The following is a 26,313-nucleotide window of genomic DNA, read 5'->3' as shown; positions in this document are numbered from 1 at the left end:
TATTATGCAATATAATACATACCAACGTAAAGTAAAAATAATTCTTACAGAACGAAAATAAATTTGATATTTTTCTTTGTGAATATCGAAATATCACTAGTGTTTTAACAAAAAAGGTACAAATAAAATGTGGGGATTAAAAAAGTCATACAACTATCTTTTAAGCGATACGCAGATCATATTCAATTACGGTATGACAGCTCGAAAAAAAAAAGAACGTTGTATGAGCAGCGCGTTCGAAAACCAAAGTACATTGAGCCATGAGAAGCGGCTCACACCAATAGGGAATTTTCTTAATTTAAATCGAAGTATACAAATAGAATTTGAATAATCAATTTCACATACCAATTTGCTCATGGCCGTTAGGTGTAACGTTTAACCATCGAGTAGATTGTTCCGTAGTACACATTCCCACCACGTTTTTTTGTGTTATGTTTATTATCGCTTTCGTAGCCTTACTTTCTCAAACTTTGTTACTGAAGTGCAAAAAATGGATTGTATACATATTTTGCAGGCTGCTTTCACATCACATTTCCTTCATATTCACACACTGGCTTTTATCAATTCTTAAATTAATGGATCCAAATTAACACCCGAGATTAAAAGATTTAAAATAAATAGAAAGTTTTGCCATTTCCTGAATAATCACTCTTTATAAGATACGAGTTTGAGGAGTAAGGCATCATTATGTGTTAAATGACTCAGTCACACCTTCAATTAAAGGCGCGTCTGATGGTTGATTTTTATCACATTTTCATAGATTTTAGAACGGTCAGGCAATTGTGAGGTCGTCTGCAGCTTTTCTACGTAAAATGTACTATTAATGCTACCACAGTGTATTTTCAACTGATTACTTATTTCCGCGTCGTATTTATTATATTATTAGCAATTTATTCTAATAATTGTTAGGGTGAGATTTACAAAACGAAGTAAACTCAAAGTTTAGTTTATTTTCTTACTTAAACTTAGGCAAGTTCGTTTTGTAAATACAACAAAACTTGCTTAGCCCTAATCTTGCGTAGTCGAAGTCAATATCGTCATATAAATCTCAGCCTTACTTTTAGTTCGTAATTCGTATTGAAACTGTCAATTAAGAAAATGTAAAATAATTTAATGCAAATTTGCCTTCGTCTACATACATAAATAAATATATATATTACACGCATGTTCCACTAAGCGGCTGGCCGCGCGCGACTATTATTCAAATAAGTCATTACACTAAACCCATTGACACGACCGCGGTTCTAGTAAAACTAGCCGCTACGGCTACGGTCGTTAGTCGCTTAGTGGAAAATGGCACTTATACATTGAAAGTTTATGCGGTTACTTAAAACTTCCATAGTATCACGGGGCTGTGACACTAGGTATTGGGTTCGATTGCCTATTGTACCAAATTATCCGTATCCGTATGAACATTGAACAGTCACATTAACAAGTCATAAACAATGTGCTAATTAGATTATTTACAAATATATTTTAAACGCGAGATTCCGGATCTTTCGTTCAGTCAATTATTTGATGCTACCATCTTATGATGGCACTTTACACGGCTATTTGTATTTCGGTACCTCTCACGTAAGTTATTGTAAGTCCAAATACTGTTTTTTGCTTTGTAACTTTAATATATTCTTTTTTATGTATATTATAGGTTCCTTATTTAAAAGTAAATCCCTTAAAAGAAATCCCTTAGTTTTATGTTTTGTTTCAAACATAGTACTTATAATTTAAATAATAACATTTTCATTGAAAAAAAAAAACCGATCTCAAAAGTTTCCTTATCGGATTTTTTCGATTTACATGGAATCCTCTCATCAGATTCTGAGTTTTTGGTGACAATAGGACTGTTACGGACTCTTTTGTACATAAATTTCTGTATATTTATACTTTTGTTTTTGGTTGTCATGGTGACGGTGATTTGTTGATTACATATATTGTGTCAAGTGAAAAGTCGAGTTTATTTGAGGAAAATAGTTTCTTAATTTGTTATAGCAGAAATGAACCCGGAACAGTGTCGGCATCAGGGACCACTTCGAGATTGTACCCTTTCAAATAAAAAAAGAATTTTCAAAATTGGTCCACAATTGACGGAGAAATAGGAGAGTGCACTGACATGCCTACAAAATTTGAGGATTTTCCTCGATTTCCATAGGATCTCCTCATCAGATTCTGACTTCGTGACAAGGGGAGAGTGCACCCTTTCAAACAAAAAAGACTATTCAAAATCGGTCCACCACTGACGTAGAAACCGAAAAATATACATACAGCCGAACATATAACCTCCTCCTTCTTTTTGAAGTCGTTTAAAAAGGATATATTTAAGTTAAAAAGCAAAAAAATCGCATTTTAACGTACAACAACTTAAGTGTTATGTATCGATTTGTTTATTCGATATATTTGACAATCAAACATCACGTGTAGATAGTACGTGTGACAAAGTATTATGCTCTATTTGATTCTTCCACAAATACAGCAAACACCACACACGCGTTACTGCGTGCTTGTCGGTTTCTCGGCGCATAACAAAGGTGTCAAATAGGCAAATTCACAACCGTCAATGCAAGTAAAACGTCTACATTATGGTCATATAAGGGTCGCCACAGGACAGATTACTGCTTTTGAAACGGGAATACTATGCTGGGCATGACACCATTATGCATAATAGAACTGTTTTTTTTTTTTTACAATACCAAGCGATGAGACGAACAAGTCGTGCGCCTGGTGGTAAGCGACACGCCTATCTCTGGCAGTTGCAGTGCCACTGAGAGCTTTAAATCGCAAATATCTTAGGCCACTGCGCCCGTCACCTTGAAACATAAGTTGACAAGTCCCATGTGCCTATAATTAAATTAGCATCCTTGCAACACAATAATGCTCACATTACTGCTTGGCGGTCGAAATAGGTAAAGTTATAGGTAAGACAGTACTTCACTGGACGAATTCTTTCACAAGGAACTCTACTGCACTCTGCGTTTGGGCCAAAAATTTTCAGAATCTGTGGCCCCAAACTAGTCAGCAATATGTTTTTATACACGATTGTCTCGATTTTAAAATAAAAAGAAATACAATTAAATCTGGCTCTGCTAAATGTCTATACAAGTTGTTGAAAAATGTTAGTGATGCAACGGACCCTGTTTTTGCTTCCGCAACGGCAGAAGTTCCGCACGCTTTTTAACTTCTGTTTCCGTTTCTACCATGACTTTTATAACGGAACCTTAATCGATAGTTTTCAATGTTTGCGACTCAACACGCGAAAGTACATAATTATTATATATTTGGATGCTCTTTCATGTATAAAAAAATATATAAATATTTTTATACAAGAAAATAAAAACTTAAATTAGGGTACTTTAACATCTTTTAAAGTAATATTATAAAGAAAAAAATTTAACGTGGGTTATACTACTTTTGCGCCGATAGCCTTAATTATGAAACCAAAAACTAGTCTGGTTGCAGTTCCAACTATTGAGTTGAGAATTTTATAGTATTAATACTTCTGCTTCCGCATCCGCTTCCGTTTCCGCTCAGATTTATTTTTGACATCTGTTTTCGTTTCTATTCCCGTTACGACACTTCTGTTGCATCACTAATAAGTATAACATATCTTCTCAGCAGAGCGTTACAGCGAAGCGCTCACGTCAATATGATATGGGACAACGTGCTTGCGATGGTTGAATCCGATGAATTATGGCGTTATGGTTATGCACCTTTTAGGGAAATTATATCAGGAAATTGACATAGGCAACATAAGTAGGTAAGTACATAAAATAGGTAAATACGACATAGCCAGCCATATACAACAGATTATAACTAGAATTAGTCTATAGTTCTACCTTCTTTCCTCCAAATCTCGTGGCCTCCGTGTCAAACCCGAAGCTTGAATCTTCCGACCACAGCTGACAGGTTACATAGAAAGGCAGTTGTTGAATTTATTTTGACATTTGGGTCTAGACCAAGGTGGATACGAAATATCTATATGTAACAGTAAATCATTGTACACAAGTAAGCTTCCCATAGCAAAGGCGTGACATAAAGTAATAATGTTAACCGAACGTACGCATGGTTACGTCATTACGAGCAACGAATTAGCGCGTTCATAAGTTGAAATGGTGCGGCGCAGACGTTGAGAGTGTTGTCGCAGACGCGGGCAGCGCAGCTACGCCTGTAACGCAAGACATGTTTTGTATTACTACTACTAACGTCTACTAAAGGAAATTTTTAATGAATCGCATTGAGCGAGTGGATTTGGTTTTTGATATAAATGACCAATTACAGTACAACTGTTTTCATAAAAATCTCTCGGAGTTGTAAAACTATCTGTCGTGCCTGCGACTTTAGCAGCTTTCCGTGCTAAAATAAATTAAAAAATAAGCAAAAAAAAATAAATTACAACTAGTCTCCAAGACTCTGCCGCCGTCTCGGTGCTAACAGTCGTCGCGTAGCGTCACTCGGCGCCGACCAGTCAATTCGAGTCGATTAAGTATCGTGCTGATCACCGCGAAGTACAGACGCAAACAATGTTTAGCAATTAATTATTAGTGAAAAAACATCTTCACGATTGTGACGACGACATCATCCCAGGCTTTATTTTGTACATCTCTGTTTTTGTTTAATAAATCAGAAGAGTCTCACAAACATATTCTTTTGCGTACTTCGTTGATCACAGTGTCAGTTTCGCGGCTATGATTGTTCATATCGGTGCGTCATCAGCGTGAAACGAACACGCTCATTGGCTGTGGAGATGCGTGGTCAGCGCTAACCAGTCGGCGTTATTCAGAAACGCTTCATAGTGATACGTATGTACATATTGACCTGTCAAAGACTGACGGTTAGCGTGAGAAGAAAACCAGCCTAGTAAATTTTGTAAGAGACAGTACGTCTACATTTATAACAAATTTTCTAAAAACGAGTATATTATTTGACCTTTAAAAGCTGTCCCTATCTACCGACACTAGAGATAGGGTTTTCCGGAGAGACTACGGGCTAGACGGCAAGATCAGGGTACAGCGGGCGTCCGGGGCAAGCCCTTCGCCAGTGATACGCCTTCACGGGCGTCTCTGGTGGACCCGGACTTGAGTATGGACTCGTTGGGGTTTGTGGTAAGCTGCAGAGATGGACATGTTTGCCTGCTGTTGCCCGGTTGCATGTGGCCGGGGCGTCTGCCTCGTGCGCAGCTAGCGCGTCTTAGTAGCGGTCTAGTAGAGGGCCTAAGACGAGGAGACGCGCAGAACACGTGAGTTGCCCTTTAAGTTGGAAGCTATGTCCGGATATTGTCACAGGACACTGCGACCGACAACTCCGGTACTAGCCCGGAGAGCTAGATATCCTCCGGTTCCTCCAGCCACTTAGCTTATTCGGAACTGGAGAGACGCTTCGCTATCGGAAAGAGAGCGTGTTTTCAGCTCCGCCACCAAAGAGGAGATATGGTAGGGGATTGTAAATTCACCGGCTTAGCGGTGGCAACCGTTAGTTGTGCAAAGCACAACGGAAAGTGAGCGTGCTTACAGCTCTGATACCTATCTGGACAATAGAGAGGGTACTGTATGTGCACCCGGGACGGCTCACAACGCAACGGTCTGTGACAACCCTGTACACTGGCTGATCCGGGGTCAGGACCTGAACTTAGAAGGTCCCTGTCTCTTGCACAGGTTATAGTGCCCTTCCCGCATAACCAAGAGGTTGAGAAGGAGGGTCAGTAATCAAAACATATGTCGAAGATATGGGAGCTGACCTTCAAAAACATATATAACCAAAATAAAGAGTAGTAGCTACTCAATATACTTCCAAGTCGATTAAGTGCGTTCGGTTTGCATAATGCGAAATCCGACGACAGCCGGATCACGAAGACTACCGAAAAACGAAAATAGACCAACTGTCATCGAGTATACATAGCCAGAAATAGGGCCACACATTCCTGGTAACTCATCAGTGATACATCACTTATAATATCAACTCTCGTTTGCACTGAAATATAGACATCGCCAACAACTGGCCTGTGTGTACGTCTCCGTATATTCCAAAAATATTCTGTAGTTATTGTAACAAAGATAATATCTCTAACAATGGCGTGCTGTTCCATTCGGCGGTGTGGGGAAAAACAGCAAAACATCGACTTACAAAACAAACTTAATCAAATTTCATCGGTCATTAAATATTAAATATGTAATTTTGCAATTTTCGTCCGTTATAGCAAAGTTCAATTTAAACTGGTCGATTCGAAGTGAAACAATTTCGAATTCGGGCTGGCCCATCGGAGCGCAGTTGTCACAGTAATGATATGGCAGAAGAGTTTTCAAACACATCAAATGATATTTTGCATTGACCTACCAATAAATGGACGTCGGGTTCGCGTTAAAAAGTGTCCGCACCTGTAGGGCGTTAAAATTGCATACAAAGCGTCAATCGCGCAATTGTCTTCGTTTGTTCGAGTGACAGCGCGGTTGTCAATCATGCAGTACCAATATATGCAGTACAAACAATAACTTGTAAAAATTACTGCAGTAAAGTGTGAAAACAGGATTTTGTATCATATTTTCACTAAACAAATATATTGTGTTATCATAGTTGTCATTTAAAAGTGTTGTTTTGTGCAGTTTTATAGTATTTAATTTATATATAACTGAATCGTAAATATAAACTACAAAAGCACACGAAATAATGAAATAGCTAACGGTCCTTTTTCTACTCATTGCATGCGCACAAGATGGAAAGAGACCCATTACGTCAGTTTCAAGAAGCTTATATAAACTTCTTGGTCATTTTCAATTGTTCGAACCACAAGCGATTGAAATATTTATTTTAATCCTATTTACTTAGTTAGTTAGTTGCTTTTATTTTAATCCTATTTTTAAAATGATTTTTTTATTAAACGTTAGCAGTAACTAACAAAATATTGTTGTACTCGTTTTACGGCATGGGATTGCCTATCAGAAGTCAGGTCGACGTCGGGTCCGCGCTAAAAAGTGTCCGAACTTATAGGGCGTTAAAATCGTATACAGAGCGTCATTCACGGTTTAGTCTCCGTTTGTTCGACTGACAGCGAAGCAAGCAAAATTAGACAGTACTGCGATGACATTACAATTTAAATTCAACGTTTTAGCTTTTTCATATTCCTTTACATGTCACTACGTTTAAATAGGTTGACTTGGAACATTTTTTTCGTGATTTTTGTATTAGACCCGTCGTCCATTTATTTGTAAGTCAATGATTAGACCCGATGTACATTTGTTGGTAGGTCAATGATATTTCGTCTCTATTTCTAGTTATATACCGATGCGTTATGTACACCTTCCACGTAATGAATGACAGTGGCACTGACCGATCTCCCCGCGAGTTTCCGTGTTGATGGAATGCTCTGCGGAGTGGAGCACGGGCGCGGGCGCATCATTGGGGGGCGGGGGCGCGCGGGCGGCGCGTCGCGGCGACGAGCGCGAGCGCCGCGATCGGCGACTGCGGCGCTCTGACGACATCGTTACGGTGGGCTGTATCAGCGGTGCCGTATCTTCTTCTGCTGCATGGCTGTTGGGAGTCAATAACGAATCGATGTACAGTCGATGCCCGACCTTTTGGTTCCGAGAGGCTTCTTACACGTTTATAGGTAAAATTTTTACTTTTTTCTTAAGTGTACGTTACAGATCAAAATGGCTTAAAAAGTTTCCTTAAACTTCATTCACTAATGATGCAATAAAGAAGTCATATCAAAACATTGACTCAAATCAAAATGATTTTTTCTCAAACATGCTCGGAAATGTTTGCATTACTTTCAAAAAACGAACACGGGAAGTTAGTCATCTATGAACCGTAAAACTTCTTCCCGCCTTCCATTACTGTCCATTTTTCTAAACTTTTAAATCTAGATGAGCTATGTAAACGGGCAAAAGAAAAACTCATACAGCCAACTGCCTAGTGTTAGTAAATGTGAGAATTAAAAATACCTACGTATACCACTTACTTAAAAAAAAAAAACAGGCGGTAAAATAAAGTGCATTAGTATTCTTTTCTGTTCTTTCGTCTGTTTTGTATTTTCGTCATGAAAGACGAGCGGTAATGAAAAAACAGTAATGGATTGTACTCCTCCTAATTTAAAACGAGGCAATATTAGCGATGGAAAACTTGTTGCAGGCTATGAGCAAAACAAGATGCATGAAAACTTATGAAACTTTCAATCAATAGCAACTAAGGTAAGGTTTGTTCGTATATATATCGTAATGTGTAGCATTGATAGATATTAGTTCCGATACTGTAAATAAGCATAACAAACCTTTGTTTGTTTCAGGTTGCTCTAATTTTAGGGATAAACGGTGCATGCAGGAGTACAGAGCTCAGGAATATCACCACAAAGGACATAGATAATCATAAATATATTTATATACTTAGAATAATAACGCATAGAATGATAGTTTCATATCAAACGAACTGTCACAAGTGAGGCAAAAACCAAATTCATGTAGGCGTAAGCAACTTGTAACTACGCTCGTCGGCACGCACACAAATATACAAATAATGATGCCATGGAATAACATTTCCCTCAAAAGTGGGGAAATTGTATCTTGCTTAACTCATCATTAAGTTAAAGGTGCCTACAGATTTGCCCGACATTGTCGATCAGGTGCCTACAGATGTGCTCGGTTTTGTCGATGAAAAACGAATATAACACTTATTTGTAAATCCAAGATGGCGGACACGATTTTTCAAAATATGCTATATGGGTATCCTTTTCGAGGTATTTGGGGATGCTCATTACGAATATGGCACTCATTTCTAAATCCAAGATGGCGGACACGAGTTTTCAAATAAATGCAATATGGGTATCATTTTTGAGGTACTTGGGGGTGCTCATTACGAATGTGGCACTCATTTCTAAATCCAAGATGGCGGGCACGATTTTTAAAAAAAAATGCTATGTGGGTATCATTTTCGAGGTATTTGGGGATGCTCAATGTGAATATGGCACTATTTGTAAATCCAAGATGGCGGGCACGATTTTTCAAATAATGGCTAGTTGGGTATCGTTTCCGAGGTATTTGGGGGTGCTCATTACGAATATTGCTTTTGTTTGAACTGTCGTGTTTGCCATCTTGGATTTAGAAATGAGTGCCATATTTGTATTGAACATTCCCAAACATCTCGAAAACGATACCCAACTTGCCATTATTCGAAAAATCGCGCCCGCATCTTGGATTTAGAAATAAGTGCCATATTCGAAACCTAAAACCGAAAATGCCATAAGCAAACATTAAAGAAAATAACTGTTAAAATAGATTAAAAAATCGCTTAAGAATGCTCCCCTTTTAAGAAAATAAAATATTTTAATATAAAATATTTCGCTTGAGTTACGAAAAGAAAGACATATAATAAGCTATCAAAGTTGTACTGGTGGTGCCAACACTATAGTAGAAACAAATATATAAGTACTGTAAAGTTGCAATATGTGTCCAATTCAAATAAAATTAAAATAAATAATTATTCAATAAAGCATGAGTCCCAATCACTTACAGGAGTTAACGAAAACATTTAATGTTTATTAAATTAAATATTAGTTCAAGATGCGCAAATAAATCTAAATTACAGGCACCACTAAAATTTACGTAATATAATTATTTTGATACAGAATAGCAAAATGGGGAGAAAAAAAATTCGTTACTTTGCAACACTTTCGTATCTTGTTGCCGCGAAATTATTTTTCTGTTTTAGTGAATATTTACATAAAAATATGAGTTGAAACGCATTACTTACTTGTGGAATGCGATGTTAGTGTCTATTTTATGTTTGTCTGTTGTATTTTTACACCCATTTACCGCACATTTCGTCATTTTTAGCAAAAAATTTTGGAGCTGTTCGCGGTGCAATATGACCTTGAGCACTAACAGCCCGCGCGCTCCTGGGACGCGTTTGGAACCCTCTAACTTGCCTCACTTAGCGTGTGCGGGCTAGGTTTCTATGCGTTATTATTCTAAGTTTATATAGTATTATACTTTTAATATTAATAAATTTTGTTTTTTCTACGTTTTTATTATTTCCTCGTATTATTTGGGAAAAGCACTATACACGCCTTGGCCGTAATGGGGATTGCTTGGCTCGTATTAATGCACTTTGTTACTAACTCGTCCGGCAATCCCTTACTTCCCGGCCTCTGCAGTAATGTACTATTACGGGTCAGAGGTAAAACTAATGAAGTGCAAACCCCGAATTTGAATCCACGGCGGTGCTTGAAAGGTGGTAGGTCAAACCGTTAGGCTACACAGCGGTGTAGAATTATATTTTCAAAAATATCCCACTGATAATCAATAACGCTAAATATTAGATACATTCGTTATTTTGACATCTCTAAGAAATACAATTGGTGGTGAAATGTAACTCTTCTCAGCTCAGTTTCGAAAGACAACTGGCTTAATAGTTACCTTTCATCTCCATTTCCGTTATCCTGCTGCTCTACCAGTGCAGGCGCCTCTTCGCTGCCGGTTTGCTCCGCGTCGGCCGTGGCGTCACGCTGCGGCCAAAGGCGAGCGCGCAGCATGCTGCGTATACGCGCTGCGCGACGAAACGGGTTTTCGCTTTGGGGCTCGAACGTGCCGCCCTATCCAATTGATTAACATCATATTAGAACTATTATTTTTATTATTATCCTATACTAGTACTTTATGTATCCGTATTTTTAACTAACTTCAAAAAGAGGAGGGTTTGTGTATCATTGTATAAGAAATGAAACTATTTTTCCGGATTTTAATCGCGTATATTTGTTTTTTCAAACAAACTGACGTTTCGGGCCCTTTACAGGTCCCATGGTCACGGTTAACATTTTTGACGGTTTTTTTGAAAAAACAAATATACGCGATTTAAATCCGGAAAAATATAATTTCGAAATAGAAACTATTTCGAAAATATCGCGAAAGCCTAAGAACCCGATATTGTATTTTTTCTTTTTTTTGTGTGTATGTTACCCGATTACTCCGACTTTTGCAAACCGATTTCGAGATTCTTTTTTTGTGGGAAAGGGGTACCTCATTAATAATCCCATTCAAATTTAAAGGAAATATTCCACGTCTAAAGATGGCAAATTAGGGGTTGAATCCGGTTTATGGGATTTCACCCACTTTCCGTTAAACGATTTCAATAAAACCTGGCAAATATATGGAATTCTACAAACTTTTGAAGTCGGTTTTTTTATATAAAAAAGTTTTAATTATAGTTTAACTTTTCCATTACATACAAATAATATAAACAAGTTTCCGGAAAGGTAAGGGGTGTTGGTGAAATTACAGGCACATGAGACAGTCAACTTATGTCTCAAGGTGACGGGCGCAGTGGCAGTGCCTCTCAGATCTATGCGATTTAAAGCTCTGTGTGGCACTGCAATTGCAATGGACCAAGCGTGTCGCTAACCACCAGGCGAAAAGGCGCACGACTAGTTCGTCTCGTCACTTGATATCATAAAAATTTTAACTTTTGTAAAAAAAAAATAACCTCAAAAGTTCGTGGAATTCTATATGTATATGCTAAGTTTTATTGAAATCGGTTACCGCAAAGTGCCGAAATCGGATTCATTCCCTAGTTTGCCACTCATAGAGGTGGAATATTTTCTTCAAATTTAAATGGGGTCAACAACTGAGGTATCCTCTTTCCAATTAAAAAAGTATCAAAATCGCTTCACAAATGCCGGAGTAATCGCGTAACATACATAAAAAAATACAGTCGAATTGAGAACCTCCTTCTTTTTTTCCAAGTCGTTTAAAAATATATAACAGAAGGGATTTAGATCCGAAAAAAATAGCTTCTTTTTCAATGTGTTCCAAACGCGAAAACCTAAGAATTTTGATTTTGATGCCGCATTTTCTAGCGTTATGTTTGTCGTAAGATAGAATACCTGCGTCCGCGGTGGCTCCGATACGAGCGGTTCGGTGTCATCCGAGTCGGTGTCAGAGGAGTGTCTCCTGACGCGTTCTCCTGCTGCGAACACTTTGCGCTTGCACACCGGGCACACTCGCCGGTTCTGCGTCAGCCAGGGGTCGATGCACTTCGCGTGATACGCTGTACACAAACGACGTCAAATATCTCTTATAATTGTCAAACATGCTCGGAAATGTTCGGTTTCCTTTTAAGTAAAGAAAGCTTGATTATTGCTACACTACAACATTAAAAAGCTTTCAATATTTAACTAGACTAAAGAAAAATGTTCGCTTTTTTAAGGTCAGTGTGTGCGTTTGTTTGATCCTGCCGGGAATCGAACCAGGAACATGCTCACTGAAAACCGTTGTGCCAGTGAAGTCGTCAAACTCTGATCCACATGTATGTGATTTTTATATTGACCTGGTGGATATTTTTTTTAAATGTCATTAGGAATAATAAGCAGTACAATGTCATGAGTTTATCCTATTTCGGATTTGAACAGCTGGACTAAACATGAAATGGATATTACCATGTGCACAGGGTAGTACACGCAGCCGTTCGCCTTCCTGGTAGTCGTCCAGGCAGATGGCGCACGTGTCGTATGGGTCACCCTTGCTGAACTTGCAAGTAGGAATCTTCTTGAGGCAGCGGTTGGGAAGTCTGTGCCGCCGCGCGCGCCGCCTGTCCTTTATGCATTTCACTATCTGCGGTTTCAAATGATAATATGATTTGTTAACACGCTTTTTTTCGTTTAGTTTGAAGTACAAAAATAGCATCTCATATAAACATGAACCCTGACAATAATGTAATAATAACAATGTAGGTACCAGACAACAACGCTAATTTCTTGGTGTCAAACTAGGGAATCACTGCACTATGAGTACCAGAACAACGGAATTAACTCTGGGGCACTTCCCAGAACACCCAGAGCAGAACCAATTTATAAAAGTTACTTTTCCGGGAATCGAACCCGGGAACTCAGCATCAAGCGCAAACAGCGCAAACGGTTTACCGTTTGGTTACTTAGGTCGTCAAATATAGTATAGCAATACCGTAGCATATGCTAACTATAGATATATATATCCAACAAATATACACTTTTCTTATGTGTAGTAAATACTAATAAGTAGCAGTAGAGCCCCTTGTGGTAAGGGCGCTGGTGAAATTACAGGCATTTGGGACTTGTCAACTTATGTCTCTCTCAGGGTGACGGGCGCAGTTGCAGTGTCCTCCAGATCTTTGCGATTTGGCGTATAGCTTAAAGCCAGGCGCACGAAGATAGATTAATTACAAAAAAAAAAACAAAAAATACTAAATATACACATAATTTCCAAATAATTCCATCAAAATTAAAATATTTATTACCACTTCCCACAAAACTAACATGTATTGGCCAAAAAGGCTGTGCGGCCCTTGTCACTAGCTTATCTTAAAAAAAAGTTTTGTTGGTAGAACATCATTACGAATAAATTCCTACAGAATATGAAGTTCTTTATCGTTGGTTTAAAGTGATATGAATGTATTTTTTCAGAAAGAACAAAAAGTGTGCTGTGAAATATTATAATACCTAAATACTATAATGTTGTTTCTAGTTACAATTTAAATTAGTTAAAACATACGTCTCTTGGATGCCATTACTCATAAACTACATATTTAAAGTTTTACTTTAACAAAAAATGGCTTATTTATTTATTCATTCATAGAAAAGCAACAGCTTCAACCATTTAACAAAAACAGGAAAGAAACATAAAACCAATTACAGGTTTCCACCTATAGCTTCAGACAAATCAAACACGAGCATTATACAAACGAAAAATAAACAGTATTTATTGACAACATGCACTTACATAAGTATAATAACCCAATACCTGCGCCAACAATTACAAATTATTCAATAAAATTAAATAAAATGTCCATGAGTTTACGCTTTAGCGCATCAACACTACAATTAAATATACAACATCCAGGTCATGATTGTTCAGCACACTATCCAAGCTCTTGCTAGCTCTACAGTGAAAACTGTTTTGTCTATAATTAGTCCTCGCTAAGGAACTGAATAGGGCGATAGTGTCTCATAGAACGCGTAGGTACATTAAACGAAATATCACCTAATAGTTCAATCGTTCAATTGGTTAAAATAAAAATGCGTAAATAAAAATAGCCGAGATTTTCACTACAAGGCGTAGTTATCTAGAAATCTAAGTTAATGTCTTTCGACTGTCGTGATATAAAAAACTCACCATAAAGATAAGAATGACAATGAGACAGAGCACCACCACGATCGCGAACGGAAGCAGCAAGTGCGTATTGATGTTGAAAGGTAGGTCGCCGTTCACCATTATATAGTAACTGAAATAACAATAAGACTCAAATATAATTTTAAACTTTATGATTATCATAATAGATAACAAGTTCGTTTTGGTCTCTCGCTATGTCGCTGATTTTAAAGATTTTTGTTCTTTTACAGAAAACACCAATATTCAAATATAAAGTCGATCACGACGCTCCCTCCAAATTGAGGAAGTTTTTATTTTAAAGTGAATGGACTTGCTGATCTGGACGAAAGGTAGGATCTACGATGGAATGAGCTTGCCCAGAAGATGCCTATTCAGTTGTCTGTGCCTTGAAAACCAAGTTCCCTAACTTGACCTAACTGGAATTTGAACCTTAAACCTTTTCAACTAGCGTACAGTCTGCTAACCGCTGGGCCACCCAGGTCCACATGTCAAGCTTTAGATATGACATGTGTCGGCAAGATTGTATCCGATGTTTGAAATGGACCATGGGGTGCAACGTGCTATCATGTAATGGAATCTAGAAAAAAGTATCTATAGACCGAGACACTCACCCCCTTGTGTAGTTATATTCCTCGACAAGACTGAGACCCGCGACGTCGCTGACGAACACGGACGGGATCACTATGTCGTCCGCGTTCTTCGCTGACATCGTCTCTGCAACAACAAACACGCGCTCGTGTTTCATTTCTTTATTGTTTCATGTGGATTGTCAGAGTTGTTACATAAGAGACTCCCCACACTAGCATCTTTCGAGAGCATCAGCGTCTTGCGATTGTATACGCCGCGCGTGTGTTGACGCTGTGCGTGCGTTGGCAAGAGGCTGACGCTCGAAAGACGCTAGTGTGGGGGGTCTCTAAAATAGGGAATTTTACAAACTAAGGAATAAGGATTTTTATTATTAATAATAATAATAACGCACACACTCAACATAGCCCCGCACTTGGGAAAACCTGTGTTGCGGGTGCCATAGACACACGTAAACAACCACAAATTACACCCAAACTCACGAGAGAAGTAATTGTAGGCCATACTAATATTTTTTCTGGCTCGGGAATTGAACCTGGGCCCTCTGCGTGGCAGTCGGCATGGTAACCGTTGAGCCACGGAGGCAGTTAGAATTTGTTCGATCTTTATATGAATAATAACAATAACGGATGCCAACACAGGAACCCTGTAAGGGCACTACAATGACTATAACTTGATTCATTATAAATTTCTTATGGTGTGTCATTAACTATTTTATTTATATTATTTAGTAGAAGTAGAGCTCCTTGTGAAAGAGTTCTTATAGGGATGTACTGCCTAAATATTCTAAATTCTAGAGTATATTTTTTAAAGCAACATTTCGTTGCATTTTCATAGTTAATGCTGTAGTGACATGTTGCCGAAGGCGCACGCGGTAATGATTACTTTTTTTATCATAAAAATCTTAAACAGTCATTTTTCCAAAGAAACTATACGTATCTCTTCGTAGTTTGTTAGTGCGTTCTTTGCTGTCACAATTTAAGAAATTTGGTTTCAGCATGAAATCAAACTACACTTGTAACAAGCACAACTTTAACGTGCAATTAGTTCCATCGCGCCACTGCTAGATGGCATGGCAACTTCAATAGTACAAGTCATCTCATATGTTTTGAATTGTTAATGCCTTCTACCGCTGTAGCATTTATATGGCACTGAACAGCACTCAATTACTTGAGACGATTCCGTCCTATTACTGCTACTTTAAGGCTCAACTCACAATGGCGCAGAGTCGAAGCGTCGCGTCGGCGTCGTGTCCTGTTTTTCAACTACAACGCTTGGCGATACACGTCGACGCTCGCATTAGTGCGCCCGGATCACAATATGGTCGGCATCTGACGCCTCACTGCGCTCAAGTGACACGAATCCGTTCGACTGTATTCAACCAAGTGTCGACGCGCGTCGTCGCCCGTTTCCATATTTGCATAACACAAATTTGTACCTTAATGATGGCAAAATAGAGATGAATATACTATAGGTGAAAAACACGAAGCATCGCGACGCTTCGACTCTGCGTCAGTGTGAGTTGAGCCTAAGGCTTGGCACTGAACTGTGTGCTTTCACGCTAATGAGACATACTGTTGGGTCCAAACACAGAGATATATTTAGATAGCGTAAGTACTTCGCGTGCCCAAAGTAAGTGAAATTCACCTAGTTGCCGCTGCTACACTTCAGAACACGCGCGACCGAAACACCAGTCGAAAACGCGAAAAACGCATTATTGTGCCATTATAAACCGCAAAAGCACCATAACTGTGGGTAAATGGGCAAACAGGGACATTTCCTTCCACGGGCAAGTGATTTTGTTATCAGAAGACGCATAATTTATTTTAAAAACAATTATATTGGTGTTGTATGAATTTCGAGAAAACAAATTTGCAACCGAGTGTATGTATGCCTCATGATTTGTAATACATCGTGGCTTTCACTTAGTGCGATATATTTGTGATCCTTTGTTAATACGCCATGAATATCGAACAAACCCACTTTTGTATAATGCATTCAGTTTCGTGATACGGCCGCTTGTACTTGTAATGTGTAGTCTGGGGGGCTACTCTCGATCTCCGTCCGATAGACGTCCGAAACAATTACTGTCAAATAAGTAATATTCGATAAAATTAAACGACAAGTAACCAGTAGGAAGCTTAATTCGCATCACGCGTCTTTTCATTTGGTTAAGTATTACTTATTTGGCAGTAATTGTTTCGGACGGATGTCGGACAGAGATCGAGAGTAGACCCCCGAAGTGCCGTTGAAAACAGAAACCCATCTAGAAAAATTAATTAAGGCAGTTGCATGTTCATACATTGACGTGCGTTTTCATTATTTAAGTTAATCGATAAGACCTTCTATTACAAAAAGTAGTTATATAATAAGCTCATTTTATTTGAAGGACAATAATTTTAATATTTGAAGTCGATTAAAAATTAGTCTTAATTTTTTTTAAGTAATAAATTTTTTTTAATAACAAGTAAAATAAAGGTTTTAACTATCTTATTCTCGTATTTTTCTACTATATTAATATTACGACTACTTTTAATCAACAAATACTTTAACAAAAATTATTCTATTTATTATTCGATTAATTGAATGGAATACGCGTCTTTACGCGTATTCCGTTCAATCAATCGATTTACAGCGAGCGGAAGGAAGTTTCCATAGATAAATAATTCTTGTGACGTCATAGTGGGTACAAAAAATGTGGCACGCTTGGTTTTCACACAAATTGCTGTACTTGCGACGTCTATTTAGATATATGTTTGTGGGTCTAAATTAAAAAAAAATCCTGTAAATTTACCCTTTTTAATACTATACGCCTTTCTACACGGAAGTCTGTGTCACAATTCGTCGTAATACGCAACCCCTTTCTTGACCAGCGCTACACACTTAAATATAGAAAACATAAATCTTCAGTCAAATAATTAAGTACCTAATTATTAATACAAAGATCGGACTGGGATTCGGACCGACGTCTTCTAGCATACCGTGCCGGATCGAAGTATTTTTTTCTGAGTATTCGATCTTTTTATTAATAATTATAACAAACTAGTGGAGTAATTTCACAAAAAAGTAACTCTCAATTTTTTATTTTTTTTTTTCAAGTCAAAATCAGATATTATAATAACTAATAAATACTTTGTTGAATCTAGAGTACCTTTATGACTTAAGTAAATTAATTTGCTCTTGGATTAAATATTTTGTCTTATAACTAAAATACAGTTTTGAGACGTATTTTTTACTATTATCAAGTAATTATTCTCTAGCGTCTATGGGGATTTAATACATTTGTCTTTATAAAAAGAATTTTGTCTTTTTCTAGGTAATCTGCTTTTACCGTGTACATAATATAGTAAAGTCGAGTTGATATGTACAATTCAATCTACGATTCATTCGTTAAAATTGGATAAAACAATACGTTTGAAGAAGGAATCTAATTTCTTTTCGTAGGCATGAAATGTCCATGACGTCCTTAATTTTACACGATAAATAAATTTTTTACTCATTGCTCGTTTATTAAACGGGTATGTGAGTAGTAGAGTAATTAAAGTTTCGCGAGATTTGGTTTGTCGCAATGTAACTTGCGCTTGGTGCTAATAGAATCGACAAACACCGTACTATACTTGGACTAATTTTCATCTTAATCTTGACCTTCGGACTTGACATGGCGTTTACGGTCAACAAGTATGAAAATGAAATTAACATAGATCTGCAGTCCGATTTTGTAGGCAGACAACATAGTAAGAGCGGTTACACAAGGCGACATAGCAGCGATAAAAACGCGTGATTGCATTACGATACTTGCGGTTTATAGGCGGTTGCATCGCTGCAGTTGTTTAAGTGAAATCATTAAAAACATTCATCGCGATTGTATCGCTGCTACGTCGCGCGTGTGTGTAAAGGTTTAGCGACTGCATCGCTAGTGAAATGTTGCAGACGCGCTACTAAAAGACATCGTGTGTAACCGCTCTATGAAAGCACGCTTTATATAAACGACGCCGGTATCCTATATTTCTATAAGTGAGAAAAGAACCTTAAGCTAAATAGTAATTTTTAACACAGAGCGTTTTAAAGCATTTAAAATTAATCTTAAGCGTGAAACAGAGAGCAGGAGCGTGTCGGGTGCGGGTCGGGACCGCGGCGGGTTTAATTCCGTGTACTTATAAGGACGACAACACACCGAGCGCGGAGCCAGTACCGCGTGCGATCTGTTGCGGTCCCCACCCGACCCGCGCCCGACCCGCACCCGCTGTTTGTATGTTTTACTTTAAAAATAAATGTCGACAGCACTTAACGTCTTATACCATTACCTCTCACCTATAATTTTTTAATAGCCAATAATGATTGTAGATAGTTACTCTGCAAAGTGTATTTATAATTGTGATTGAATAGTCTCCTGTTATTGTTATTTACCTGTTGTTAGTGTTATTTTCCTAAATGATTCCAACTTCATACTTATGTTTCAAGACAATAAAACAATTTCTAAAGATTCTCGAAACACTATGAATAATAATCAATTCTTTATACAATTATTGAAACGTTTTATTAACTAATGTTCCATATCATTCATGTGAATGAGCATGATGCTACGAAATATATAAATAATAAGCGCGGAAATATTTCAGAGCGCGAGTATGTAAGCGCTACACACTCGTGCTTGAGTCGAAACGAAAGAGAGTTAAAATAATGTCAAATAACTAAGTCGGCCCCGCGCCGCGGTTTGGTACAACTTTGTATGTTCCATAAATTTAAGAACATAAGGTTATGTTATGGTATTTGGGGTTATCGTACAAAATTGCCGTTCTAAAGTCTCACTACTTTGAAATTAAATAAAGTCTTTACAGTGTACGATTCAGATTAGAATTTTTTTATCAAATAAATTAATATGTAAGGTTTTTTTAATGTTGACCTTATTCATTTGTTATTTTGCATTCGAATAAAATTCGTTCAAACTTTGAATATGAGTTCCAACGTCGCACGAAACGATAACGACATCTATGATCTAATCTATTTTAGGTTTGCTTGATTTCGCAGTGAATATTTTAATCTAGCAATAGTCTTACTTTCTCAAACTCGTATCTTAATGCACGAGTTACTGAAATGCAAAAGATTGTATATACAAATTTTGTAAGCAAAAAAAGCAAAGCATGGCATCGAAATGCCAATAAGCTCGTCGACAACCAGAGCTTAGTGGCAATAATGAGTCCAAGCTACTGTTGTAGCCAATTCATCGCAAACTACGGAAGAATAAGCAATATGGTTTGAAGTAACTACACCCACAATACGGACCCTGTGGTATAGCTTCAAAGACAATTTTCTTTAAATCTGTTAAAATCATGACAGTTCATTGTTAAAAAAATGTGACGATGCACACACAATGTACGGAAAAGCCAGGAAATCGTTTTTTTTAAAGTCTAACCACGTAAAGTACTCAAATACAGAGTTTCTTTACTGATGTACCCGCGAAAGAAACAATAAATTTTGATAACGATTTTCTCTTAGAGTATTTAGTATATTAAGACTTATTGAAATGTGAAGATAATCGAATGATGTCAAGATTTGCAAAATTAACCACGGGTAGCCAACCTATATTTATCGCTACTTCTACAAGATAACGCTAAAGTGCATACTGCCATCCTACCTTACAGTAGGTGCGGGCTACAGCCATACTCATCAGACTTGAAACCTAGTGAATACCATTTTTTCAGCTATTTAGATAATTCGGTGATCCCATATAAACATGCAATCGTTTTTACACATTTATTTTATTGGTACTTGGTACTTGGTAATATGGGCTGGTTTATTTTATTTATTATATTTCATTTATTTTATTATCCGGCTATACTGTTCTATTATATACATATCAAATTTGTCATGCACGATTTTGCTAATTATTGAAAATCAGGTTTTTTATTTTATTTTAACGCCAATTGGTTCTTTTTCATCAATTTCATTTTCAAATTCAAATTATAAAATTGACCAAAAAAATAATCCATCGGTTAAAAAAAAAAAAAATTACAAAACCTGATATTCAGTCATGCCTTGTCATAATTACAAAACGTGCTTGATCCCTAGATTCTTTTCATACGTGTTACACAAAAATACATAAGTAGGTAACACAAAAAACGAAAAATTATCTATTACAATGTACCCTAAATATTTTTTTTTGAGAAAAATATAACAAATTACGCTTGAATAAAATAATACACCTCTAAATTATTTAATTTTTTTTACGTCGTAAAACCACAGGTTAATTAATTCATTTCCATCGTTTGAGTCATTTTTCCGAAATCCATCAGACGCAGAGTAAATGAACTTCCCGCAAGGTGGCAGAAAGGTACTGATCGCATGAGTGTACGTTTTAATAAAATTAATGTAATTCTTAACCGAGTCCAAAATGAAGGAGGTTCCCAATTCGACTGTATGTTTTTTTTGTATGTATGATACGCGAGAAGTCATTTATTTCATTTTATTATATTATTAGAAGGCATCTGTGAACAGATTTTGATGATTCTATTTTGTTGAAAAGAGGGTACCTCAATAGTGGGCCCATTCAAAATTGAAGAAAATAATCCACCTCTAAGGGCGACAAACTAAGGGTCGTATTCCAGAACTCTACTCAATACTCAAGTCAGGACTTGAGTACTGCAGTGAGCACTGAAAATCATACTCAAGTCCTTGCCATTAGGGTCGTATTTCCAGTGCTTGAAATCATACTCAAGTCTGCTCAAATCATGACTTGAGCATTGAGTAGAGTTTTAGAATACGACTCTCAGGGATGCATGACTTTTGAGGTCGGTTTTTTTTTCAAACAAAACATTTGGAATTTTCATACTTAAATTATGATTATTTTAATTCTCACCAACTAAGTATCAATAATCAGCATAACCTATATAAAATGTGTACTCAAACAAAATTTCCAATACTAATTTGTCATTTAAATGAATGACTAATTAGTATTGGACATTATGGATAAAATGTAAAACACAAGTTATTTTATATCTGTGTTGATAAATGGCGATAACTATTTTTATAATTTACTTATATTTAAGGGTTAAACTGAACTATAGAGTTGATAACCGGTAGCTGGTTTAACAATATTGTTGACAAGAAAGATCAATAATGAAAACAAATGCATAGTAGCTTACATCATGTTGAAATAAGGCAGTCCTTAGTGACTCCATAGTGAATAACAGATTTTAAAACACCAACACCATAAAAAACATCATGAATAATTTTATTTTAAGCACACTGTACTGTGTCATTTAGTCTAATTTTAGACAAACCGTGGAGAAGTATAAAAATATAGAACTGCACTATTATTTACACTAACCGGCAGGGTAATAGGAAGCAAATAACTCGTTATCCGTACACTAGCCGGCGGAACACTGGCATATTGCGAACGCAAACAATGTTATCAAGGACCTTGCACTGGAGATAAAATTGAGTGATTCTACACTCAGTTGCTGACCGGGAAAGTGTTTTGCGCTTTCACTCCTTCTCGCCAATAAAAAATTGGCACTCAGGAATATTTTTGTGAAAAAATATTTCCATTTAGAAAGTTAGCCTAAACATATAATTTTAAACAGGGTTCAGCTACAACAGTTTTGATAGAGACGGTTTTATTTTACTTTGTATTTAACATGAACCGTCTTATATATATGTTATGTTCGCTGACAGTGCACAGTCAAAGTCAAAGAATCATTTATTCCATAGGAAAAATAAATGTACACTTGAAACCGTCACTTTTAAGCCACTTGTCGTTCACTACGCTGATTTCCGTGAGGAAGAACGAGCAAGAAACTCTAGGGATTGCTCTTTTCAAATAAACTTAAATGCTAAGGAATACACTTTGAATCAAATTTGTGTCGAATCTAGAGCCATGTCGTCTTTCCATACATCTTTATCCAAGACGTAGTCTTCAATTTTGAAGTATCTCTCTAACTCCTCTCTCTTCTAAATTGGTTCTGGTCTGGGTGTCTGGGTAGTGCCCTGGAGTGAATTCCGTTGCAATAGTACTCACAACACCGGGAATTCCCTAGTCAGGGAGCAGTTAATAGGTGTGGTTCTTAGGTACACTATTATAATTTTCATCTCATTTCAAAATTTACGATAAGCTTTTATTATTATCATATTTATTATTATCATAAATGAAATTAAATATAGCGTGGATATTTTCAAGTCAATGATAGTGAATTAACCGTTAAAAGGCTAGAAGGCAATAATAAATCAAACAACATTGTCGTCAAGTGCTTTACACAGACATTAAATGTACTTATCACTGCATTAAACTGTACGGATAAAGGCAACATTAACTGTTGATGGAACTATTATGCCAAGTGGAAGTGTAAAGGTAAACGCACATTAGTTCACAGTATATAAATGCGCATACGTATACGGATATAAGTGCGTTGTTGCAACAACTTCATCAGGTGGTTGATTCGGCCACATACTACTTACTCGTAAATACTTGTTATTAAAAATATGTTTTATTTGATTTTAATTATTTTCTGTATAAAAATTTTGCAAATTCTTTTTCATGCATAATCCATCATGGCATGGTTGTATGCGTCTTTGCTTTTTATAACGTTTTAGTTCGAGCTGTAATAAATAAGGAAGAATAGCTAGCTGGCCATCTGTTGACAAAAATAATCCGCCATTTGCAGAAATTAATTTGTTGTGCTGTGTATCATATTTATTTGTACAAGAAATAAACATTGTTTTTATTTCCTCGCAAATGTGATGAAAAACATTGTATATAATACGGACGGTAAAAATATATAATTCGAGTTATTTAAGCCTTCAGCCTTCGCGGGCTTCTAACACGCGTTAGTGATATCTTATTTACCGTCCTTAATGCAGAATGTATTATTTTATTTAATATTAAATTAAAAATAGGCGCCTATTTGACTATAATAATTTCAATCGAAATAAGGCGACTGACGAGACGGTACGAATTTGTAAAAACAAGACTTTTCACTCTAGCCTTGAATAGAAAAAGAATAGAGAAAATTGTAGTTGTCGGGTAATACGCAGGTAGTGTATTCAACTCAATTGCTGTACGCATTAAGAAGGAGGAAAAAGCAAAACGTTGATGCGTATGGGTGGTATATCAATAACATAAGGACAGTGTGTTTCGGACTTTCTAGTCAACCAAAGGAGGTAAGTTGTGGGTGGAACTAAATTGTAGTTTCTGCGCACAATTTAGTAATCCACCAATCAGCATTAACCTTTTGCTTCCATGTTCATTATATGAACGGTTTAGGAGTAGAACTTGGTAACTTATTCTGTTTCGGAACGGTGCAGTTTGGGTATCTTTAAGATCAGAGTAAACAGAAATCTTTCAATCAAAAATAAAAAGTTAAAAAATGACAACGAAAAATTTTTGCACATTTCTTTTCTCTGGCAATTTCACGTTTTAGCAACACTTACACCTAAGACAAGTTCCGTGTGCGATGACGGGCTAAAAAATAAAGTGCTCACCTAAATCACTGGAATTGACATTATGTACGATGGCACAGTCGTAGCCAGCCGCCTGTGCATTTCGCACTTTCACTTCAAAGCTGCAATTATATCTGAAAATAAAATGATTATTCATTGTAACGTTCAAATCTTTATACATATTTCAATATCTGAACACATTTGTCATCATTACTTCATAAATATCCGAACTCAAAAATGGATCTTATTGCTGTAGTGGCTTAAAGTATAAGTATCCAAGCCATTAAGAAAATACTAGTGTTGCACAAAACCGTAAATAAATTGTAAGCATGCATCAATACCAACATTTAAAAAATCGTATATTGGTAACATGATTTTAAATAAAGTTCATTTCACATAGCATGATGTATCGTTACGCGACTTTGAATATTAATAATACTACTAATCATTCCAATGGGCAAATTATTCGCTTAAATCCAAGCAAAATCATTCGACTCGAGTCGATTGATCATTATGTCGGAAATACTCGGAGCTCACCAGGCATGTCCATATGAAAATATCCCTGTCCCCTGTCACATTTACGGCATTTACCATATTATATCCCGGAAGGCTAGGCAGAAATCCTCTATGGAATCTAAGTTTTAATATTACAGATTAATAATGAATGATCATTGATCATTCGAATTCAAAAAATAGTAGGTTGCTAACTTGTCATTCGAATATTGAAAGAATTAGTAATTTAATTACTAACGAGTCAACTATCGAAATTATTCGCTATCGATGTGGTGAAGTAAAATCGAAGGAAAAATATATTTTAATGTTGAAATAATTTGTAACGCAGAGAGAATCGATTTTCAGAAAACAATTTAAGAACAAATAATAAATAAAACAAAAAGGATACCACTATTATGTTATTCAGTTACCGAAAAAACTACACAACAAACAAAAAATCAACAACAAACAAACCGACAGCAACGAACTGAATAATTACTCCAATAACCTCGGGCAAACACTAAATTGTAATCTATTAACAAAATAAAACATTTCGACTCATCCGTAGAACAAAGATCTATGTGCAAGACTACTTGTTCTCAGGACGTAGTACATTTCGCTCGTTCTTCTTCGCTATGAAACGAAACGAAATAAAATATATGAATTCTCAAAACACCTTAACATAGGCCTTAGTTTGAATAACGAAATTATTCTCGTAACGTACTTATTCTCTTTTCGCTATATAACCACATCGGACTCTGTTATACGGATGAGTCGATTTATCAACATCGATTCAAGTCAAGTTACGATAGCACAACACTACATCTGTCAAATCTGACGTTATCGACGCCCATATCGTCATGAGCGCGTGGTGTATTTATGCTTATTTTGTTATTTTCCTAACGTAAAAAAGTATATCAATCGAATAATACTTTTATAAATTGATTAAAAATAAATGGAAATAAACAGTCGATTTAATAGAAAGTAAAATGGTGATACAAGGTCAAAGTGGAACTCCTACTGTAGCATCTGTGATAAAATCATCTCAAATGGAGTCAAAAAGGTTCGTAATCGTCAAAAACCACATTCGAGAACTCACTATAGAAAACGAAGACTTAGATGACGAAGAAAACTCACCAAAACGTGCGAAGAAAACATCGAAGAAAACTTCTGAGGGCCACACATCGGAAACAGAAATAAAATCACACAAAGATGTATCAGAAATCAGTGCGAGCGATCTTGAAGAGTTAAGGAGTGTTTATAAACAATGTAAGGCTGTTATAAGTAAGATAGAAAGAAAATATGGTCATTTATTGAACTTATGTGATACAAAACCTGCAAAGAAGGATAAATCAAAGGAAAGAGGTTATGTTGAAGAGTGTAGTTGCGGATTGAATAAAAAAATTGTATTTGACGACGATGGCAAGCGGATAGAGAAAGAAACGACTTTAGATTGCCATGTATGCCCTAAAAAATTGAAGCAGAAAAACAGCAGTACATATAATACTAATTCAGATAGAAAGGTTAGTGTACAATTTGAAGAAACTGTTAAAGTATTGCCTGATGATATTCCTACATTAGTAAGTATCCTACAAAATCCCGAGATAAGTGTAACACATAGAAACAAAGTTGTCAACAAAGCGAGGATAGTAAGACAGGAACTTTTAAATCAACTGAGGTT

At 36.6% G+C, this 26,313-nt stretch overlaps 1 protein-coding gene across 1 annotated transcript in view; it reads right to left on the bottom strand.

Annotated features, from left to right (window-relative positions):
* Positions 1 to 3,953: 3,953 nt before the first annotated feature.
* The window catches only part of LOC113233386 (E3 ubiquitin-protein ligase RNF13), a 40,840-nt gene continuing 18,480 nt past the window's right edge, over positions 3,954 to 26,313 (bottom strand). The window contains exons 4-11 of the mRNA XM_026468507.1: positions 24,183 to 24,274; positions 14,732 to 14,834; positions 14,124 to 14,232; positions 12,413 to 12,587; positions 11,861 to 12,024; positions 10,398 to 10,573; positions 7,316 to 7,515; positions 3,954 to 4,159 (exon numbers count right to left, since the gene is read on the bottom strand). Coding sequence (XP_026324292.1) covers positions 4,092 to 4,159; positions 7,316 to 7,515; positions 10,398 to 10,573; positions 11,861 to 12,024; positions 12,413 to 12,587; positions 14,124 to 14,232; positions 14,732 to 14,834; positions 24,183 to 24,274 — 1,087 coding nt within the window. The 3' untranslated portion in view covers positions 3,954 to 4,091. The remainder of the gene's footprint in view (positions 4,160 to 7,315; positions 7,516 to 10,397; positions 10,574 to 11,860; positions 12,025 to 12,412; positions 12,588 to 14,123; positions 14,233 to 14,731; positions 14,835 to 24,182; positions 24,275 to 26,313) is intronic.

Source organism: Hyposmocoma kahamanoa, unplaced genomic scaffold (assembly GCF_003589595.1).
Source record: "Hyposmocoma kahamanoa isolate Upper Pololo Valley unplaced genomic scaffold, ASM358959v1 78, whole genome shotgun sequence".
Taxonomy (NCBI): Eukaryota; Metazoa; Arthropoda; class Insecta; order Lepidoptera; family Cosmopterigidae; genus Hyposmocoma; species Hyposmocoma kahamanoa.
Note: the sequence above shows the minus strand (reverse complement) of the source record. Positions and strands in the feature narration are given on the sequence as shown.